This window comes from Carettochelys insculpta, chromosome 27 (genome assembly GCF_033958435.1).
Source record: "Carettochelys insculpta isolate YL-2023 chromosome 27, ASM3395843v1, whole genome shotgun sequence".
Lineage (NCBI taxonomy): Eukaryota > Metazoa > Chordata > Testudines > Carettochelyidae > Carettochelys > Carettochelys insculpta.
In genome coordinates, this window is record NC_134163.1 from 14,505,270 (window position 1) to 14,522,128 (window position 16,859).

The 16,859-nt window shown below is 65.8% G+C and overlaps 1 protein-coding gene across 1 annotated transcript; it reads right to left on the bottom strand.

The window, feature by feature from the left end:
• Window positions 1-369: 369 nt before the first annotated feature.
• On the bottom strand, window positions 370-14,084 carry CILP2 (cartilage intermediate layer protein 2). Its single transcript, XM_074978291.1, has 8 exons — window positions 13,991-14,084; window positions 11,927-12,025; window positions 11,203-11,472; window positions 8,283-8,441; window positions 7,224-7,538; window positions 6,869-6,977; window positions 5,710-5,867; window positions 370-5,001 (listed from the first exon to the last, which is right to left on the bottom strand). Exons 1-8 carry the CDS (start codon window positions 14,049-14,051, stop codon window positions 2,609-2,611), a joined length of 3,564 nt encoding a protein of 1,187 aa, XP_074834392.1. The 5' UTR covers window positions 14,052-14,084; the 3' UTR covers window positions 370-2,608.
• Window positions 14,085-16,859: the final 2,775 nt, after the last annotated feature.

Below are 16,859 nucleotides of genomic sequence, written 5' to 3' on the forward strand. Positions count from 1 at the left end.
GTGTTAGTGAATGGGTGAGCAGCTGGTTTGCTGGTGAATGGGTGAGCAGCTGGTTTGCTGGTGAATGAGTGAGTGGTTGCTTTGCTGGTGGCTCTGTGGAGCCCAAGGGGATGGCTTCTACAGCATAATCAGCCCTCCAACAACCTTACCACAATTGCTGCCTCGAGCCAGCCTAGTTGTGGGGCTTACAGTTTTATGCAACATGGGCACCGGGCTTCCTTCTGTTCAGGCTGGGCAGAACCATGGGCTGGGCCCCGTGAGCAGATAGAGGGAGCCCACACAGTGGCCATGGCCGATACCTGTGTTCCAATCCCAGCCCCAGGCCGGACTGGGCTGATCCCACACACACAAATGGACACCTCAGCCAGCTGATGAAAACACAACCGTGTACTTTAGAATAAATAATGTACAACTCTGCATGATTTATCCACATGCCTTAGCAAACCAGCCTGTCTTGTGCAGACAGTTATTCCTAGCAGAGCCCTGTCTCTGCCTCTCTACACCAGTAGCAGTCAGGCTGATAGACAGGCACGTGTGCTAATTCAGGACAATTTGCTGACATGTTCCAGGGACCAGCTCAGGCCTGGCTCCAGCCAAGCAGAACGGCCAGCACTGCCATGGGCCGGTCACTGGCTGGGGAGCAGCTACGGACGCAAGGCAGGAGATTTGCAAATCACTGTGCACAAAGGTGGTCTGGTGCTGCAGGTATGTGCCGTCTCTGGCTCTGGCCTGGGAACCGGCTCCCCGTCTGGTTGGCAAGTGAGATTTTTCCACCTATGTACATTTTCTTAATTTCCCTGCTTTCCCGGGGAGGGGAAGGAACGTCAGGGCCAAGTGCTGGGAGGACGTATTTTTGCCCAGCTGGACCATACGAAAATAGGAAAGAAAATCATTTTTGTGCCACCCAGCGCAAAAAAGAGGACGAGAAAAACGTGTGTGTGTGTGTGTCTGTGTCTGTGTGTGTGTGAAAAATGACATTTGCTACCCTCCCAATGCCCATTCTCTCTGCCCCCACTCTTGGGGCTGTCACTCCAGCGAGGGTGGGCTCTGCAGGCTGGGCCATGTACAAGTGCTGACTGGTATTCAGAGCACAGACACTCCTGCTGAGCCTGGACAGCATCCCCCCTTTTTCCATGGGCCACCCTTCACTAGCTGGTGCCAGCCCATGCTCCAGTTTGCTCAGGCAGATTGAATCAGCTGAAGCCCTTAAGTTCCCAGGTCAGTTTGCTTCCCTCTAGAATGCTGCTGTTTTTGCTAACTTGGCGGCATGGTGGGGACAACACCATTAACCAAATGCCATAGGCTTCACTCTCCTCCTGGCCCTTTAGCACTGTGCTTCCTAACCGGTGTTCTGCGGTGCATGGGTGCGCCATGAACAACTCGCAGGCGTGCCGCCAGTGTCTGGAAAAATACACAGAGGGTGTCGGTTGTCTGTTATTAAAACCAGGCACAAGGTCACTTTTTCATGGCTGAGAGACCTGATGGAATGCGTTCAGTTTGGTTTTGCTGTGTGTGTGTGTGTGTGTTGCTGTTTTTGTTTGTTTAACAAAAGCTTCGTGTGTTCCACATTAAAAAAAGAAATATTATTGTTTGGTGGGCCGAGGGCTCAAAAAGTTTAAGAAACACCAGACAGGTTCCATTTCCGGCCTGTCTGCACTGGCCCAAATAAAAGCATGTCACTTGCAGAGGTGGTTGCCCTTCCCTTACCTGCAGCACTAACCACCCTTCCGACCGTTCACATTCACCCAGGCAGGATATGACAATAGCTATGTGGCTCCCCCCACCCACCCACACTTTGAAAGCAGGAGCCGGTCAGTTTCACATGCGTCTCTAGTCAGTTTCAGAGGTGGCTCTTGGGGCAGGGAGCAGCCAGGTGTGGGTTTGCCCACATGGAAGGACAATGTGATTCCTGGTGACTTCACTGGTTGCTGTTTAAAAATTACCCCGGGGGCTGTGTCTGCAGGTGGGTCTGATGGCCTTGCTCGGCCAGAAGCAAGTCAGGGCAGGGTCACAGTGGCTAAGAGTAACAAACCCTCTCCTGACTCCCTGCTGGACCAGGTGCTTGGTGCTAACTGGAGGGAGTGGGCGCAGGCATAGTTTGGGGGATCCTTGGGGGGTTGTCCCCCCATGCTGAAAGTCTCAGGCAGGTAAAGAATTTGTCCCTCCCCATGCAGCCCCATTGGCCTGACTGGAGCTGTCCATCCAAATTTAGATGTCAAGCTACTCTCACCTTGGTGCCAGGGGAAAGCCCCGGGTGTGGGAGCTGAGAGAACAGCAAGCGCTCAGCTTGCAGGGAACGCTGGCAGTCGGCAACGCCAAGCCCCAGCCCTCCGCTGCAGACACTAGCTCAGGCCCCAGAGAGAACAGAGCAGGGAGAAGTCAGTTTGGAGAGACCAGTGATGGCTGATCTGGGCTCCCCCCACCTCACTGCCTCACCTCCCTCCCCATGGCAACGAGGAACCTCTCAGGGCTGTCCCCCACCACCCCCAAGAGCTGAGTTTAGGCAGAATGGGGCATGGGGACGGGGGGAGGTGTCAGAGACCCAAGGGAATGTCATGAGCCGGTGGGGGGCGAGGGGAAAGAGTCAGGGCAGCAGCAAGGTCACTGCTCATTGCCGAGCCCGGGTCAGGCCCATCCTTCTCCAGCTGCTGGGGGTCCGTCTGGCCGGGGCGGAGGAGCCATCCCTGAGGCCGGTGGGATAGGCCACCACCCGGGAGGGGGCCCGCAGCTGCTCGTTGCCTCCCATCTCGCGGCGGATCTCCGTCAGGGCGCTGCCAGGTGAGGTGAGCAGGCGTTGGAACAGGCTCTGCCGGGTGACGGGCTTTTCTTGGCAGTGGAAGCTCAGGGCTGTGCCCACGTCGGACTTCATCTCTCGGGAGAAGCCGTCTGAGGTGCCATCGAAACACCGGCCGATGGCGATCTCCTTCGCCAGCCGGGGGTTCTGGTCAGTGACTGTGTAGATGCCATAATTGTGGCCCAACGGGTCGACAGGCGCCAGCATGGTGAAGACCGACGTGTCGTTGTTCTCCAAGCCCGGGGGGTGGCGGCCCAGGTATTCCCGCAGCAGGCTGTTGACGGCCGTACGGCGGCAGCTGCCCTGAGGGACGATGGAGACCAAGGTGCGGTCCATGAGTCTCTGGTCGAAGAGCATCCCGCTGCACTTGAACTCCACGCAGGCAGCCGAGCTGTTGTGGATCTCCGTGTCCCGGACGCTGCGGGTGTCCCGGAGGCCATACAGCTGGCCACGCGTCCGGGGGTGGCTGCCGCCCATGCTGCGGGCCCGCACCATGTACTCCTGGGGTCCATCAATCCTCACCTTGATGTAGCAGGCCCGGAACTCCTGGGGGTTGGGCCACCAGGACAGGTAGTCCCCCGCCCAGGAGGCCAAGTCGCTTTCCTTGAAGGGCACCACGTTGTACTCGTACTTGTCCACTTCTACCCGGTAGAAGCGGAAGTGGTTGGCGGAGACGGGTGCCGCCTCGCATTCCTGCAGGCTGCGGTAGGGGTAGATGGGCCCATTGGCCTCCTCTAGGTTGTTGGGGTTGGGCTTGGCCAGGTTGACCTGGAAGGCCGTTTTCTTGAGGCTGGGGTCGTCATGGTCCGTCCGACGGTAGCCCAGCTTGTTCAGGTAGGGCTGGGACACCCCCACAGCATTGGGGTTTAGCTTGGGGCCAGACGGCACGGCCTCCAGCTCCTCCCCACCCATGGTGGCAGTGATGTAGGCAGTGTAGGCATTGGCCCGCTGTCCGTCGCAGAAGGCAGGCAGGCAGGCCCCGTTGGGACCCGTGATGACACTGTCAAAGCGCCCCCAGGCTCGTGGGTTGGAGGGGTAGCCAGGCTGGGGCTCCAGGTTGATGAGCGTGATCACCACCCCTTCCAACTGCTCGCTGGGGTTGAACTTCTCGTTGACGTAGGCCCGGACCTTGACAAAGCAGCGGCGGCTCTCGGGCACGTCCAGGTTGAAGAGCCGCCTCTCCCGGATCTCCACGTTGCCGATCAGGAAGGCCCTCTCCTCCCGCTTGCCTCGCCTCTCCGTGGCCTGGCGGAAGGCACCTTCCTCCTCCCACAGGCCCGTGTCAGGATTCAGGGACCACAGTTTCATCTTGTGGAGGTGCTCGGGCATCCTGACCTGCTCCGCGTCCACCCGCACCTCCACCCGGCCCGTCCACAGCACCTCGTTGGACTCGCTGGCCCGGAAGTCCACCGAGAACATGCCGTAGGTCCTCAGCGGGGAGAGATCCCCCTCAGCGTTGATGAAGTTGAGGTCGCTGGAGGCAGCGGCTGCCGTGGTGACATCCCGGGGGTCTAGGAAGGTCACACTGGCTTTGACAGTGCCGTTGTACACCTCCCTATTGGGCCGAAGGAAGGAGCCAGCCGGGATAACCATCTCCCCGATCGGCGCCTGGCCCTCCAGCTCTCCCAGCAGGATGGTATTAGCCTGTGTGGGGTCCAGGTCCACCGGCTTTTTCTTCCTCATTACCTTGATGTCCTGATAGACAGCACCACCCCGGGGGTCAAAAGGCAGGACCTTGACCGTGTCCACGAACGCCTGCAGCTGGTCCACGAAGCGGACCACCAGCCTCTGCGCGCCCGGGGGCACCTCGATGGCGAAGGTGCCCTGGTAGCCGGTGAAGCCGATTTTCTCCTTGCCCAGGAAGATCTGGCCGAAGCGCAGGGGCTCCCCGTTGTCGGCTGCCGTCACCCGGCCGTGCACCAGGATCTTGGGCTGGGTGCAGCGCTCACAGCCGCACTCAGCCACCGCCATGACGGGCAGGAGGCCGCCGGCGCAGGGGATCTGCCGCACCTCCAGGCGCCGCACCCGGCAGCAGCGCCCCACCCTGTCCCGGCACTGCAGCTCCTTCCCCGGGCTCCCGGCACAGCGGGCATCAGGGCAGCGGCCCACATTGTAGTAAGGGGAGCGCCCGGCCTCCCGCAAGCACTCGTGGGGCAGCTGGATGAGGTATTCCTCCGGCTCGGCCTTGCAGCCCGTCTGTCCCTTGACTGGGCCGCGGGGAGAAGAGAAGAGCCACATCAGGGGCTGGGAGAGGAAATCTCTCCCCCACACTCACTGTCACCCGAGGTGCCACACGCAGCAGCCTGCCCTTATCGCCAGACGCCGCCTCCCTGGTCCAGGAGCACCCAGCGCCCCCCACCCCTGAGTGAGGGTCCTACAGCCTGCCCCTGCCCCAGCCCAGCCAGGCAGCCCCTCGTGCCCGCTGCATGTCGGACCTGCGACCCAGGGGAGGCAGTGAAGCACCCGACAACAGTAAGCCAGGCCGGGTGGGGGACCTTGGCAGCATCAGGCAGGCGGAAGCAGCCGTGGGGCCAAGTCCCAGTCTCAGAGGCTGGGGAGTGTAGGGACCAGCCCCCCTCCATCCATGCTGACCACCCAGAGGACAGGAGTGTGTCACAGCCCAGCCAGCTCCCGATCCTGCCTCTGCCAGGGCTGGGTTCAGGTCCCAGGGCATCAGCCTGGGGGCTCCCCACAGCTTCTCTCCACTGCCTGGGGGGCAGCAGGGCTCTGATCCTGCCTCCTTTGGCACCACTGGAAAACCTCCAGCCAGAGTCATCGGCCCTTTGGCCTGTGGCATTCGCCTCCTTCCCGTGGCCAGAGCGAGGGCAGGAGATCCTTCCCCGGCTGTCACTGGCCAGCCGGGGTGAGCTGGGGGCAGCGCTCCCCTGTCTCCTGCCCATCTCCCCAGCACTCACCAATCACGCTCAGGAAGGCGGGGGCGGATTTGGCGGAGCCCACGTCCGTGCTGGCTTTGCAGTGATAGAAGCCGGCCTGGGGCAGCTGGAGGTCGCGCAGCACCAAGCTGCTGTTGTACTTGTGGACTTTCCTGTCCAGGAGCGTCCCATTGTGGTACCTGCAGGAGACCAGCAAGCGGAGAGTGTCAGCAATGGGGGGGTGGCGCATCGGGGCCTGCCTGCTGCCTGGCCCACCCATTGGCACAGCTCCTGGAGGTTACACACAGCCCCAGCCCTTCCATGCACACCCCCACACACACCACCGTCAGCGTCCCTGCTAAGCTGAGCGCTTGGGCGGCCAGGAGACAGGCAGGTGCAGCCCAGCTGATCAGCAGAGCTCCCACAGCCACAGCCTGTGTTGCTATGGGTGGTGCACATCCACTCAGGCTTCAGTGCACAGAACAAAATTTATTCTGCAGACAGCTGAGAAAAATTAGAGGAAACACTGTCCCCCACACAACACCCCTCCCCACCCCGGCCCCAATACACAAAAAGCCACTGTAATGGGGTTCAGGGGTCCCCTGCACTGCACCCCCTCCGCAGGCAGGAGCAACTCTCACTCAGCAGGTAGAACAGGAAGTTTATCAGGCGACAGAGGCCCAGCTCAGCACAGAGGTGTTGGTACAGCCGGCAGAGCCAGTCCTTTCAGCCCAGCCTGGGGAGAGGAGCCCGAGGGGGCCCCAGCTGGGGTCTAACCTCCCATTAGCCAGGCCAGCTGCCATCCAGCTCCCTCTCCCCCATTTCTAACTGCCGCCTCCGATTCAAACCCAGCTGGACTCCTCCCTGCTCTGTGTTCAGGTCAGAGGTGTCACCTGCCAGCTCAGGTTACAGCCCCAGGGGTTCATCCCTAGTGCTGGGAGTTGCTCTGCCTGTCACACACACATGCAGCCTGAGTCTCTTACATGCACCCCCCCCACTCCATCACAGCCCCCCCCCCACACACAGAGTTGCTGGTGCTGCTCACCCCCCCCACAACCCACAGCCTCTTCCTCTGCTATTTCCACCCTACAACACACACACACACACACACACACACACACACACACAGAGCCTGGGAGGCCTGACTAACCCCACCCCCCGACCCCGTGGCATTTGCCAAGGGCCAGCCCCTGCCACTCACCAGTAATATTTTGTGGGCATGGGGGAGCCGGAGGCAGTGCAGCAGAGAGTCACACGCTGGCCGGTCACCCGCACCTTGGACTCAGGGTGCTGCAGCATGTAGGGCTTCTCTGCAGGACACAGAGGGAGTAGAAGCAGCAACGAGGCCCCAGTGATAGCCACGGTCCCCGTCCCCCAGCATGGAGCCCCCTCCCCCAGCACGACCCCCCCCACGTGGGTCACCAGCTGGGCTTGACCCCAGAGCCCTGGGCCCTGCAGCACAGGCCTTCATGGGCGGCACCAGCAGGCTGCTCTCTGGGCGGAGCGCCCCCAGAGGTGGTATGGAACCCCCCACCCCCACCAGGCAGGGCCCTCACCCGGCCTCTGGAGCGTGACCTGCACCCACGAGGAGCTGGAGCCGTTGGAGATGATCGGCGCCTCGCCGGGGGCGAAGGGCTCCAGCTGGACGCTGACGCTGGCCCCGCTGCCAGCGCAGACTCCCTGGATGCTGAAGTGGCCCCGGTGGTCGCTCCTGGCCAGCACGGCCTGGGGCTTGGCCTTGAGGGCGACTCGGGCATTGGCGAGGGCGGCCCCATCAGCGCTTAGGATGGTGCCCACCAGGGTGTGGTCTGGGCAGGTGCAGCCGTTGCAGCCCTTGCCAGCGGCACCCGGGGCACAGCTCAGCTGGCAGGCTGGGGTGGGAGGACAGAAAGGCAGGCCATGAGAGAGACACACAGTATTGCACAGGGCAGAACGGGAAGGGGGAACCTCAGGGCTCTGAGACTGGCCACACGGACACCCATGGGGCAGCAAGAGGGCTCCTGCCCCTTCCAAGGGAGGCTCAGCCCCTCCCGGGCACTTCCGCAAAGGCTCCTGCTCTGGGGAATGCACCGGGAGGGGACCAGGGCAGGCCCAGCCCACTGACAGCTCTTGCTTAAAGGAGATCCAGGCCTGGGAGCAGTGGTCCCTGTGAGCTGAGCCCTGGGGCAGCCGCCCAGGAGAGATCCAGGTGTCACCCAGCTGGTTAGCATGGCCGGCAGTGTGTTTCTATAGGTGGTGCACAGCTGCACCTGCCTTGGTGCACAGAACGAAATTTATCCCCCCTGCGGAGGGAAGAAAGTAGCAGGAATCCTGGCCTGGCTGCAGGGGCGTGCGGGGGCACAGTCCCCCCATTGGGCCCTGCTGCTTGGAACTGGCTTCAGAGCCTGTCCCTAAATCCCAGCATGGTGGTGCCCCACCATCAGCCTCACCTGCTGTTCACAAACCCCGCCCAATATGGACCTGGCCTTGGCCAAAGACCCTCATGTCCCCGCCCTCGTTTGGCCACATCCCCCCAATGCAGGCCAGGGGTTACCTGCCCCCCAACCCCGCCCGCTCCGCGGCTGGTCCCTCTGGCAGTGGGTGGCTGAGGGGCGGGCGCTCCGGCCGGCCAGTACCTGGGCAGGGGGTCCGGGCGCATTTCTGCACCTCCAAGGGCCGGCCGACACAGCGGGACCTCTTGGATTTCTTGCAGCTCCGGTGCCGGACTCGCTTCCCGCCGCTCCCGCAGCTCTTGGAGCAGGGGCTCCAGGCGCTCCACTCACCCCAGCTGGCACCTGCGGGCAGAGACCCCAGTGATCCCGTCAGGCAGCGCCAGGTTCCTCCAAGTGCACAGCGCTGCACAGAGAGGCCAGCAGAGCTGCCCTGAAGAAGGCCCCTGTGGAGGAAAGCTCCCACCCGCTGCCCTGGGCCTTGCCCTGAGCCTGGAGACAGGGAGGTTTCCAGGGTGGATCACCACCTGCACCTCACCCCCCCCTCACCCCACTGCTCCCTGTGGAGGGGGCAGACGTGAGCCTTCCAGGGATCTCCTGCCGGGTGTGGCACCATCGCCTTCGGCCTCATTGACACCCGTGCAAAGTGAGTGTGCACAGAAGCCATGTGCAATGGTAGTAAGTTCATGCCTGGATTTGCACTGGTGCAAAGGATGGCCCCAGGCACCCACCCAGCACCAGGCAATGGAGACTCCTTGCTTTGATTTCCATTGGTCCCAGCACTAGGGATGCACCCACGTTTCATTTCACACCAGCTCTCCCACTCCTGGCCTGAGGGCCTGGTCCCCCTGCCTTGGAGGGCCACTCCCAGCCAAGCCCAGCATGCCAGGACAAAGACACCACCCGCTACGGAGCTCACTGTTCCCGGGCTCAGCCCTCTGCCCGCGCCTGCCAAGCGGCTTTCATGCCCAAGGCCTCTGCTCCAGCAGTTACTCGCCTGGCTCTCCAAGGAAAGCTGGCGTGGGAGCTGCCCAGCTGGCCCAGCGCCGGGTGGCGAGATTGGAGAGGAGAAGGGGAGTCCGCTTCAAAAATCCCCCCCAGCTGTGCACAGCTCTGCCAGCTGTTCCCACAGACCAGCTCCAGCGCTCGGCGCTGCCAGGCCCTGGGACTGAACACCGAGCGCCCGGACTCCATTAACAAGCCCTGCCGCTCCAAACCACGGGCAACCCACTCACATTCCTGCCTGCCGGTGCCCCGGCTGTCCGGAGGGAGCTATTGTTTAAAACGGGGGTTTGCCCCTGGAGTCCCGTAATAACGAACGGGTGAAAGAAAACGTCCTTTAAACTACGCCAGCGGGTGGCTGTCATGGCAGCGGCGTGTCCCCTTGTGCTGAGCGGTGCCAGGGCACAAAACAACACACGAAGGGGTCTGGAATAACTCAGCGGGGGGCACTGGAGTTAGGTTAGAGTCATTCCACAGGTGGGGAACGTACCCACAAAGTTACTCGAGTAAAAGTGCAGTTGCTGTGGGGGATGTACCTAAGTACCAGTCCCTGGTGTCCCTCTGGGAAAGCGCTGGAGTGGAAGCACACAGGCCAAGGAGCCGGAGGTGAAAGTAGCTGCTCTTCTACTCAAGTAACTTTGTGGGGAGGTCTGAGCTTTTCCTGTTATTTATGCTGGTTGGCAGGAGCCCGAGGCGCAGCGCCGCCCGGCCCGGCCTGCCGGGCACCCCACAACCAGAGCACCAAACACAGCCCCTGCTCCCAAGGCGCTCCCAGCTGGAGGGTGTGTGTGTGTGTGTGTGTGTGTGCGCGCGCGCAAGGCGCTCCCAGCTGGAGGGTGTGTGCGCGCGCGCAAGGCGCTCCCAGCTGGAGGGTGTGTGTGTGTGTGTGTGTGTGTGCAAGGCGCTCTCAGCTGGAGGGGGTGTGTGGGTATGTGTGTGTGTGTGCGCTGCCCCCCGCTGGCGGGGATGGACTCACAGCCACCCCGCCCAACGCCCCAGGCGCCGGCCCGCCGAGACCTTGGCCTGGCTTCGCGCCGTAGTTCGAGACCCCCGTTCCGTCGCCCTGCAGCGCAAAGGTTCTGCGCGCCCAGGCCGGGGCGGACGAGCACAGCCTGGAGAAACCCCCGCCCGGCTGCGGGCTCCGCTCATCTGCGGGCGGCCCAGGGGCTGCCAGGCGCCCGGCTGACCGGGAACCCGGCTGGGGCCTCGCTGCGTCTGCCGCCGGCAGCGCACCCAGGGAGCCGGGAGGGCCTCGATCTCCCGCGGGGGGCAGGTGGCCCTACGGCCCCGGGGGCCTCCCCCGCCCCGGCGCCCCCCCCCCCCCATATACTGTTACTTGCGCAGGAGCCTCCGGCGCACTCAGCCAGTGGCCGCGGCAGGGCCGGGTCTGCAGCGCGCTGGCGCCGTAGGTGGGTCGGGAACAGGCGCTCCAGGGCGCCCCGGCCTCGTACTGGGGGTGGCTCAGGACTGGGAGAGCTGCCGAAACCTCCAGCCAGGCCCGGGGACTTCGGTGCCCTTGGGGGCCCCGCAACCGAGCGTGGCTGCAACGCCGCGGCCCCAGCCACCCGCCGCAAGCCCCGGGGCCCTCAGCCGCTGGGCCACGAATGGGGAAGCAGAGGGGTGCGCACCCCCTGCAGCGACACACACACTCCGTGCAGCCATGGCCCCGGGGCCGGGCTGGAGCAGGCAATGAAGGAGGGTTGCTGCTCCCCCGAGCCAGGCGGGCGTTGGAGCTGCCGGCGGAGCCCGGGGGGCTCATGCACCTCCGAGGCCGGGGTGCAGGGGGGGCCCTGGCGGTCCCGCAGGGGGCTCAGCCCGTTCCAACCGCTGACACCGGCCCTGGGTCTGCGCCGCGCCCGGGAGTTTTTCGCTCCCGTACACGTGGCGAGGGGCCCTGCGCCCAGACCCGACCTGGCCGAGGCATCCCAGCCCGCGGGCGCTTGTGCGGTCAGTGCCGGGGCTCGGGGCGGGTGCTGGCCTCTCGGGTGTCGCTGGGACGGGCCCGGAACCGGCTGGGTCCCCCGGGCGCGGGCAGGGGCAGGCGGCTCCGCCCCGGGAGGCTGGATCGGCTGGGGCAGGGCCTGGCCGCCCGCCCGGCTCTCACCCGCGGGGCACAGGAAGCGGACGTGGTAGTTGGAGCAGGTCTTGCCCCCGGGCTGCTCGCGGTTAAGGCACCAGAAGCCCTTCTCGGGGCTGTAGTGGACCAGCTCGCCCACGTCCTCGGGCAGCTGCCACTCGGTGGTGCGGGCCTGGATGGAGACGGGCCGGGCGCACACCCGCGCCGGGTAGTAGAAGCGAACGGCCTCCAGGCTCTCGTAGTCTCCCTCGCCGCCGGGGTGGTCCACGTTGAACCAGGAGCTCCACTCGGTGGCACCTGGAGCGCCGGGAGAGGAAGCCTCGGTCAGCGGCCGGCCCAGCCGTCGGCCTCCGCGCGGATTCCGCCGGGCGGGACTCTGCCCCAGGACGCGCAGCGCCACCCCGCCAGGAGCAGCATCCTGGCCGTGCCGGGCCCGTGGGGACGGGCCGCAGGGTGGTGCCCGCCCGGCAGGTCTCCTGCGCCCTTGCGGATACCGGCTGCTCCGGGCGGGCAGGAGGCTCTGGAGGCTGCAGCCGGGCTCGGATCCGGGCTCCTTTTATTGCCAGGGCCAAGCACCCGCCCAGCTGCCACCCGGGCGCAGCGCCCCGCCCCGCAGCCCCCCGCCAGCCCAGCCCTGGGCTCCCCCAGCCCTGCCCGGGCCCCCCGCCTCCCCCGGCCGTGGCACCTGGTTACTCTGTGCCGGGCCGGCGGCGCGGCGGGGACCCGCCGCTGTGAATGACGCTCTCCGCACCTGCCGCGCCCAGCCTCGGGCGGGTTTGATCCGGTCTCTGTTTGCCGCGTTTCCCCAGCGCGTTGGTCTTGCCGGGTCGGGACTCCTCCTTCAGCGGCTCTGGCGGAAGAACCGCGCGGTGTTTGCATCCGCCTTTGCTGCGCCCCGTGGCCCCCCCCCGCTGCGCCCCGCGGACCCCCCCCCCCGCTGCACCTCCGCCGCCCCTCAGGGCACACAGAAGTGTTCCGCCCATGGATGGGAAGGATTAGGGGGAACATTGTTCACAGCCCCCTCGGCTGCACCTCGCAGCGCCCCCCAGATCCCGCCGCCGCCGCTGCCCCCTTTGAGACAGGCGGGCAGGCGCCGGGAGCAGTTGCGGGGACCGGGGGGTGTCTGAGGGATGCGCTACAGCTGGGGGGTCGGGGCGGGGACTGTCTCTGTCGCCCTGGTCCGGTGCCGGACTCCGAGGCGGCGCTCAGCCCGGGAGCGGAGCCGCCTCTGCAAAGCCCCCGCCTAGGGCCGGGCTCCGATTTCAGCTGCCCCCGCGCCCCTAACCCCGGCCTCTGCCCCCGGGCTGGGAGCCTGCGGTGACCGAGCTCCCGGGCCCACGCTGGGGACTCGCCCTCGGCGCTGGGGTGGGAGGGGACGGGACGGGACGGGACGGGCTGTTTCTGCCTGCGGGGGCGGTGATCCTGCGCTCAGGTGCCGGCCTCCCCCTTCCCCGCCGGACTCACCTGCGGCAGGAGGTCCCAGCGCCCTGCCGGACGACCCTGGGCCCCTTGCCTAGGGGACTACCCCCCCCGCCGGTTTTGCGGGACTCTAGGACCCGGCGAGGCTCCGCGCCAGGCGCGCAGGAAGGGGGAGCTCGGAGGGTGCGCGCCGGGCGGTAAGGGCGGCAGAGACGGGGCGGGAGTCTGTCCCTCTCGGACAAACCGGCCCCAAGCTCTGACCGCAGCCTCGAGGAGCCCTGGCCTCAGTTTCCCCTGTGCTGGGCTCTGTCCTACCAGCCCATGACCAGGATCCTGCCAAGCGACGGAGGATCCGCCCGTCCCGCCAGGCTTCCCCCACACCGGGCGTTTCGCCCCCACTCCGGCGGCTGAGCAGCGGGCGGGGCTCTGGGCACAGGCGCACTCCTGGCCACACTACCCTTAAGTCGAGCGGCCAGACTCCGGCGTCCTCACCCCAGCAACTCGCGGGCGCCACCGACCCAGCCACTCCGCCCCCGGGACAGGCGTCAGGGCTCGGTCGGGCTCTCGAGATGAGGGGTCTGTGCGGACGCTGCCTGATCTGGGCGCCAGGACAGAGGGAGGAGCCGTGAAACTGACCAGCGCGTCAGTTTCATTGTGGGCAGGATGCTGAGGGCGTTCCGGCCGGGAGCCCCGGCCGTGCGGGCAGCTGGAGCCTGCGTGCCTGGGCTGGGGGCTCCCTGCAGGGGGTGCCCCATTCTGCCGGGAGCGGAGCAGTGGAGATGCTGAAGGGACAGGAGGGAGTCAGGGACGCGACGCCCCCAGGAACTGCGGCGCTGGCGGGTCCTGCCTCTGCCCGGGGTATGGAGGCGGTGGGGGACTGCCTGGGTCCGAGTCTGGGGCGGTAGCAGCAGCTGGGGCTCGAGGCCCCAAGGGCGCATTCAGGGCGTGGGCTGTGGCCTGTTCCCCGGCCAAGGAAGGGGCAGCCGGGCGCAGCTCCCCCCGCCAGTCCCCAGGGCCAGGGGGCTCCAGCCATGGACCGGGGGGATTCAAACTCTGAGCATGGGGCGCTCCCGAGCCGCCCCCGCTCCGCCTGTGCCGGCAGAGCCTCCAACGCCCGGGGAGCGGCGCCCTGGCGGAGTAGGGGGCGGGCGGGGGGTTCCCCGCAGCGCGTCAGCGGCAGAGCCAGCCGCGGAACCCAGGCGTCCGGGAGGTGGGAGCAGCGAGGCGGGAGGGGTCTCTCCGGCTGCCCCCGGCCCGGCCAGGTCCGGACTTTCCCCGGGCGCCTTCCCCCCGCCCGCGCCTGCACCTGCACCTGCGCTCGGCTGGGACCGGCGCGGGCAGCCAGAGCCCTTTGCGGGCACCAGCCGCGGCTCATCCCCGCCGGCTCCCGCCTTACCTCGGGCCAGCGCCAGGCTGGCTGCGGCGAAGAGCAGCAGGGCCGGCGTGGCCAGCCCCATAGCGCGGCGCTGCGGGGAGCCCCGGGAGGCTGGGCTGCGCGGGGCCGGGCGCTCCTGCAGCCGGCGCGGGGCAGCCTGCGGGCTATATAGGCGGCCCGGCGCGCTGTGCGCTGGGCTCCTGCTCTGGCAGGACGCGGGGGCTGGAAAGGTGTCAAGAGGAAAGGGGAGGAGAGAACCGCGGGGGTGGGGCGGGCGCAGGGCTGCGGTCCCGGGACTTGGCACAGCCCGGAGGGGCTCGGGGACTGGAACCGCAGGGCCCCGGGAGGCCCCGGACAGGCAAAAGCTGCAGGTGGGACCCGCCCGGCTGCAGGGCGCAGCTTGGGCCCCCTTGGGCCCTGCACGGGCCTGGCGGGGCGCCCGGGGGGAGACGCCACAACCCCCGCTCCCCGTGAAGCCGCAGGGGCCAGTGGCAAGAGCCAGGAGCTGCCGGGCCCCCAGAAGGACCAACTGCTTTGCCAGCAAACCCTGCAGCAAAGGGCCAAAGCCGCCCGCCCGATGGCACCAGTTCAACCAGCCCGGGGTCCCACTGGGACGCGGCGTGGGGACACCCTGGACGTGAAGAGCTTCTCCAGCCCTGGGCATCTCCGGCCCAGCACGGGGGCTTTCCCCACAAGCGCCAGGCCCCTGGGGGGCGCAGGAAGCCCCGGGTAGGAGCCGCCGGCCTGCGGGCTGCAGATGGTAGGAGAAGGGGACCCTAAGGGTCCCCCAAGGCCTGTGACTCTCTGATGCCCCCAGGAGCCTTTCAGCTGCACTTAACCCCCCGGCCCCGGGCCCTGCACCCGGCCGCAGGCAGGACTGACTCCCACTCAGCAGGAGAACAGCGGCGGCTTAGCCGACAGGACACAGTGTCATACAGAGCAGTCAGTGCAGCCGGCAGGGACAGCCAGTCCAACCCACGCTGGGGAGAGGAGGCCCTGAGAGGCCCCCGGAGCCCGGGCTTGGCCCCTCCTTTGTCTCTGTCTCTCCCCCAGCCCAGACTCACTGCTTCCAACTCCCAGTCCCAATTCAAACCCCTCAGGCTCCACGTCCCCTTTGTCTGCAGCACAGAGGCGTCACCTGGGCGCCTGGTTACCCTCAGCAGGAGCCCCCCACCCTCTGTGAGCCACTCACGTATCCCCCACTCCAACACACAGGGCAACAAGACAGACTGGCCCCACTCTGAAGCTGCGCACTCAGGAGAGGTCACATTGCAGAGGTCGGACAGGCTGGCTAACAACCCGCCCCAGGATCACTCGGCCTCCTGGAAAGACCCGGGACAGGGCTGTTTCAGGGTCTAAGTGCTGACCTGCAAGCGTAGAGCAGCCCTGGGGTTGCTCTGACCTACACCTCTGCTGATGGCCCTTACAGGTGTCAGGCTGGCCCACCTGAGGAGAACTCTGCACCTCATGCCCAACGTCCCCTTTCCCCTGCAGCGCAAAGAGGCTGGATCGCTCTTAAGGTGCTGTCCTTGTGGGTGTGTCATTCCCTGGAGTGCCACCTCCTGGGAGCAGGACCTGCAGCGCACTTCCCAGGGGGAACGTTAGACCTCTCCCTCCACGAATGGTGACACCCACCAAGGCGTTCAGGGCCAGTCGTGGGGTCTGTGCAGTGCCCGGCCCAGCGAGTGCCTCAGGGATACCCCGAAGTGCCTCTCCAGCGAGCACAGCCGCAGATGGACAGGCCTGTGCAGTGTCAACGGTGCTGCTTCTGGTCCCCTGGTGGCTTCCTTCTACGCCCGGCTCACTCTGGCATTGCCGAATGAGCTGCCAATTGCTCTCGTCACACGCGAGCCGTGGCGCACTGACCCGCCCCAGAGCCAGGGGTGTGTGGATGGTAGGGTGGGGGGGGGTGCCCTTGGCAGGGCTGCAAAAGGCCATCTGTGTCTTCATGCAGCTTGAGCAGTGCTGGGGCCCGACCGTCCCCCCATGTGCTGCCCGGTTGGGTAACAGGTCCATCACAGTCCAAGGGGAACCGGACCGGGGGAGTGGGGTGCCGGGCACTGTCTGAGGGTCCCAGGTGGCTCTGGCGCTGCTGACGTTCTTACTGCCCCAGACACCCCAATAAAGAGGCCACAGGCCCAAGGTCATTTCCAGTCCCATCTTTATTAGCAGCGCCTTCCCCTGGCTCTGTGTTTGCTTCGGGGCGGGCGCAGCCAGCAAGAACGTGTGGCCCATGCAGCGGCAAATCCCCAGGGACCCGCGTCGCTTTCCCCGCCGGTTCGGTTCCCGCACGCCCGTTGCCAGGAGAAGCATTATGCTGGGACACGGTGAGCTGAGCCCAGCAGGCCAGGTGCTGCCCGCCCTGCCCCGGTGTGGTGTGGCGTGTTCAGGGCAGCGGGGGGTAAAGGCAGGGTTGGGAAATCAGTGTCAGGACAGCACAACAGGGTCTCGATAGAGTCTGGGGCTGGGGGGGGCAAAGCATATGGGGAAGGCGCCAGTATAGGCAGGTCAGAGTGTGGCCCAGTGTCACAGTGTGGGGGGGCCCCAGGCGCTGCCCCCCACCCACAGGCGGACGTGACCCTCACTCAGCAGGGAGAACAGAGGGCTTATCAGGCGACAGGGGCACAGAGTGGAACAGACTTGTCAGCACAGGCACCAGATGCTGTCGTACCATCCATCCTGGGGCGAGGGGCCCAGAGGGGTCCCCAGCCGGGCCCTGGTCCCTCTCCCCCATCGCCAGCCAGACGTGAGTGTCCCACTCAACTGCCCAGCTCCAATTCCAACCAGCCAGGCCCCTCCTCCCACCTTTGTCCTCTTTGCCGAGAAGAAAGGGGTCACCTGGTTTTCTAGGTTACAAACAGCAGGGAGGCCCACTGCCCACGTATGAGAT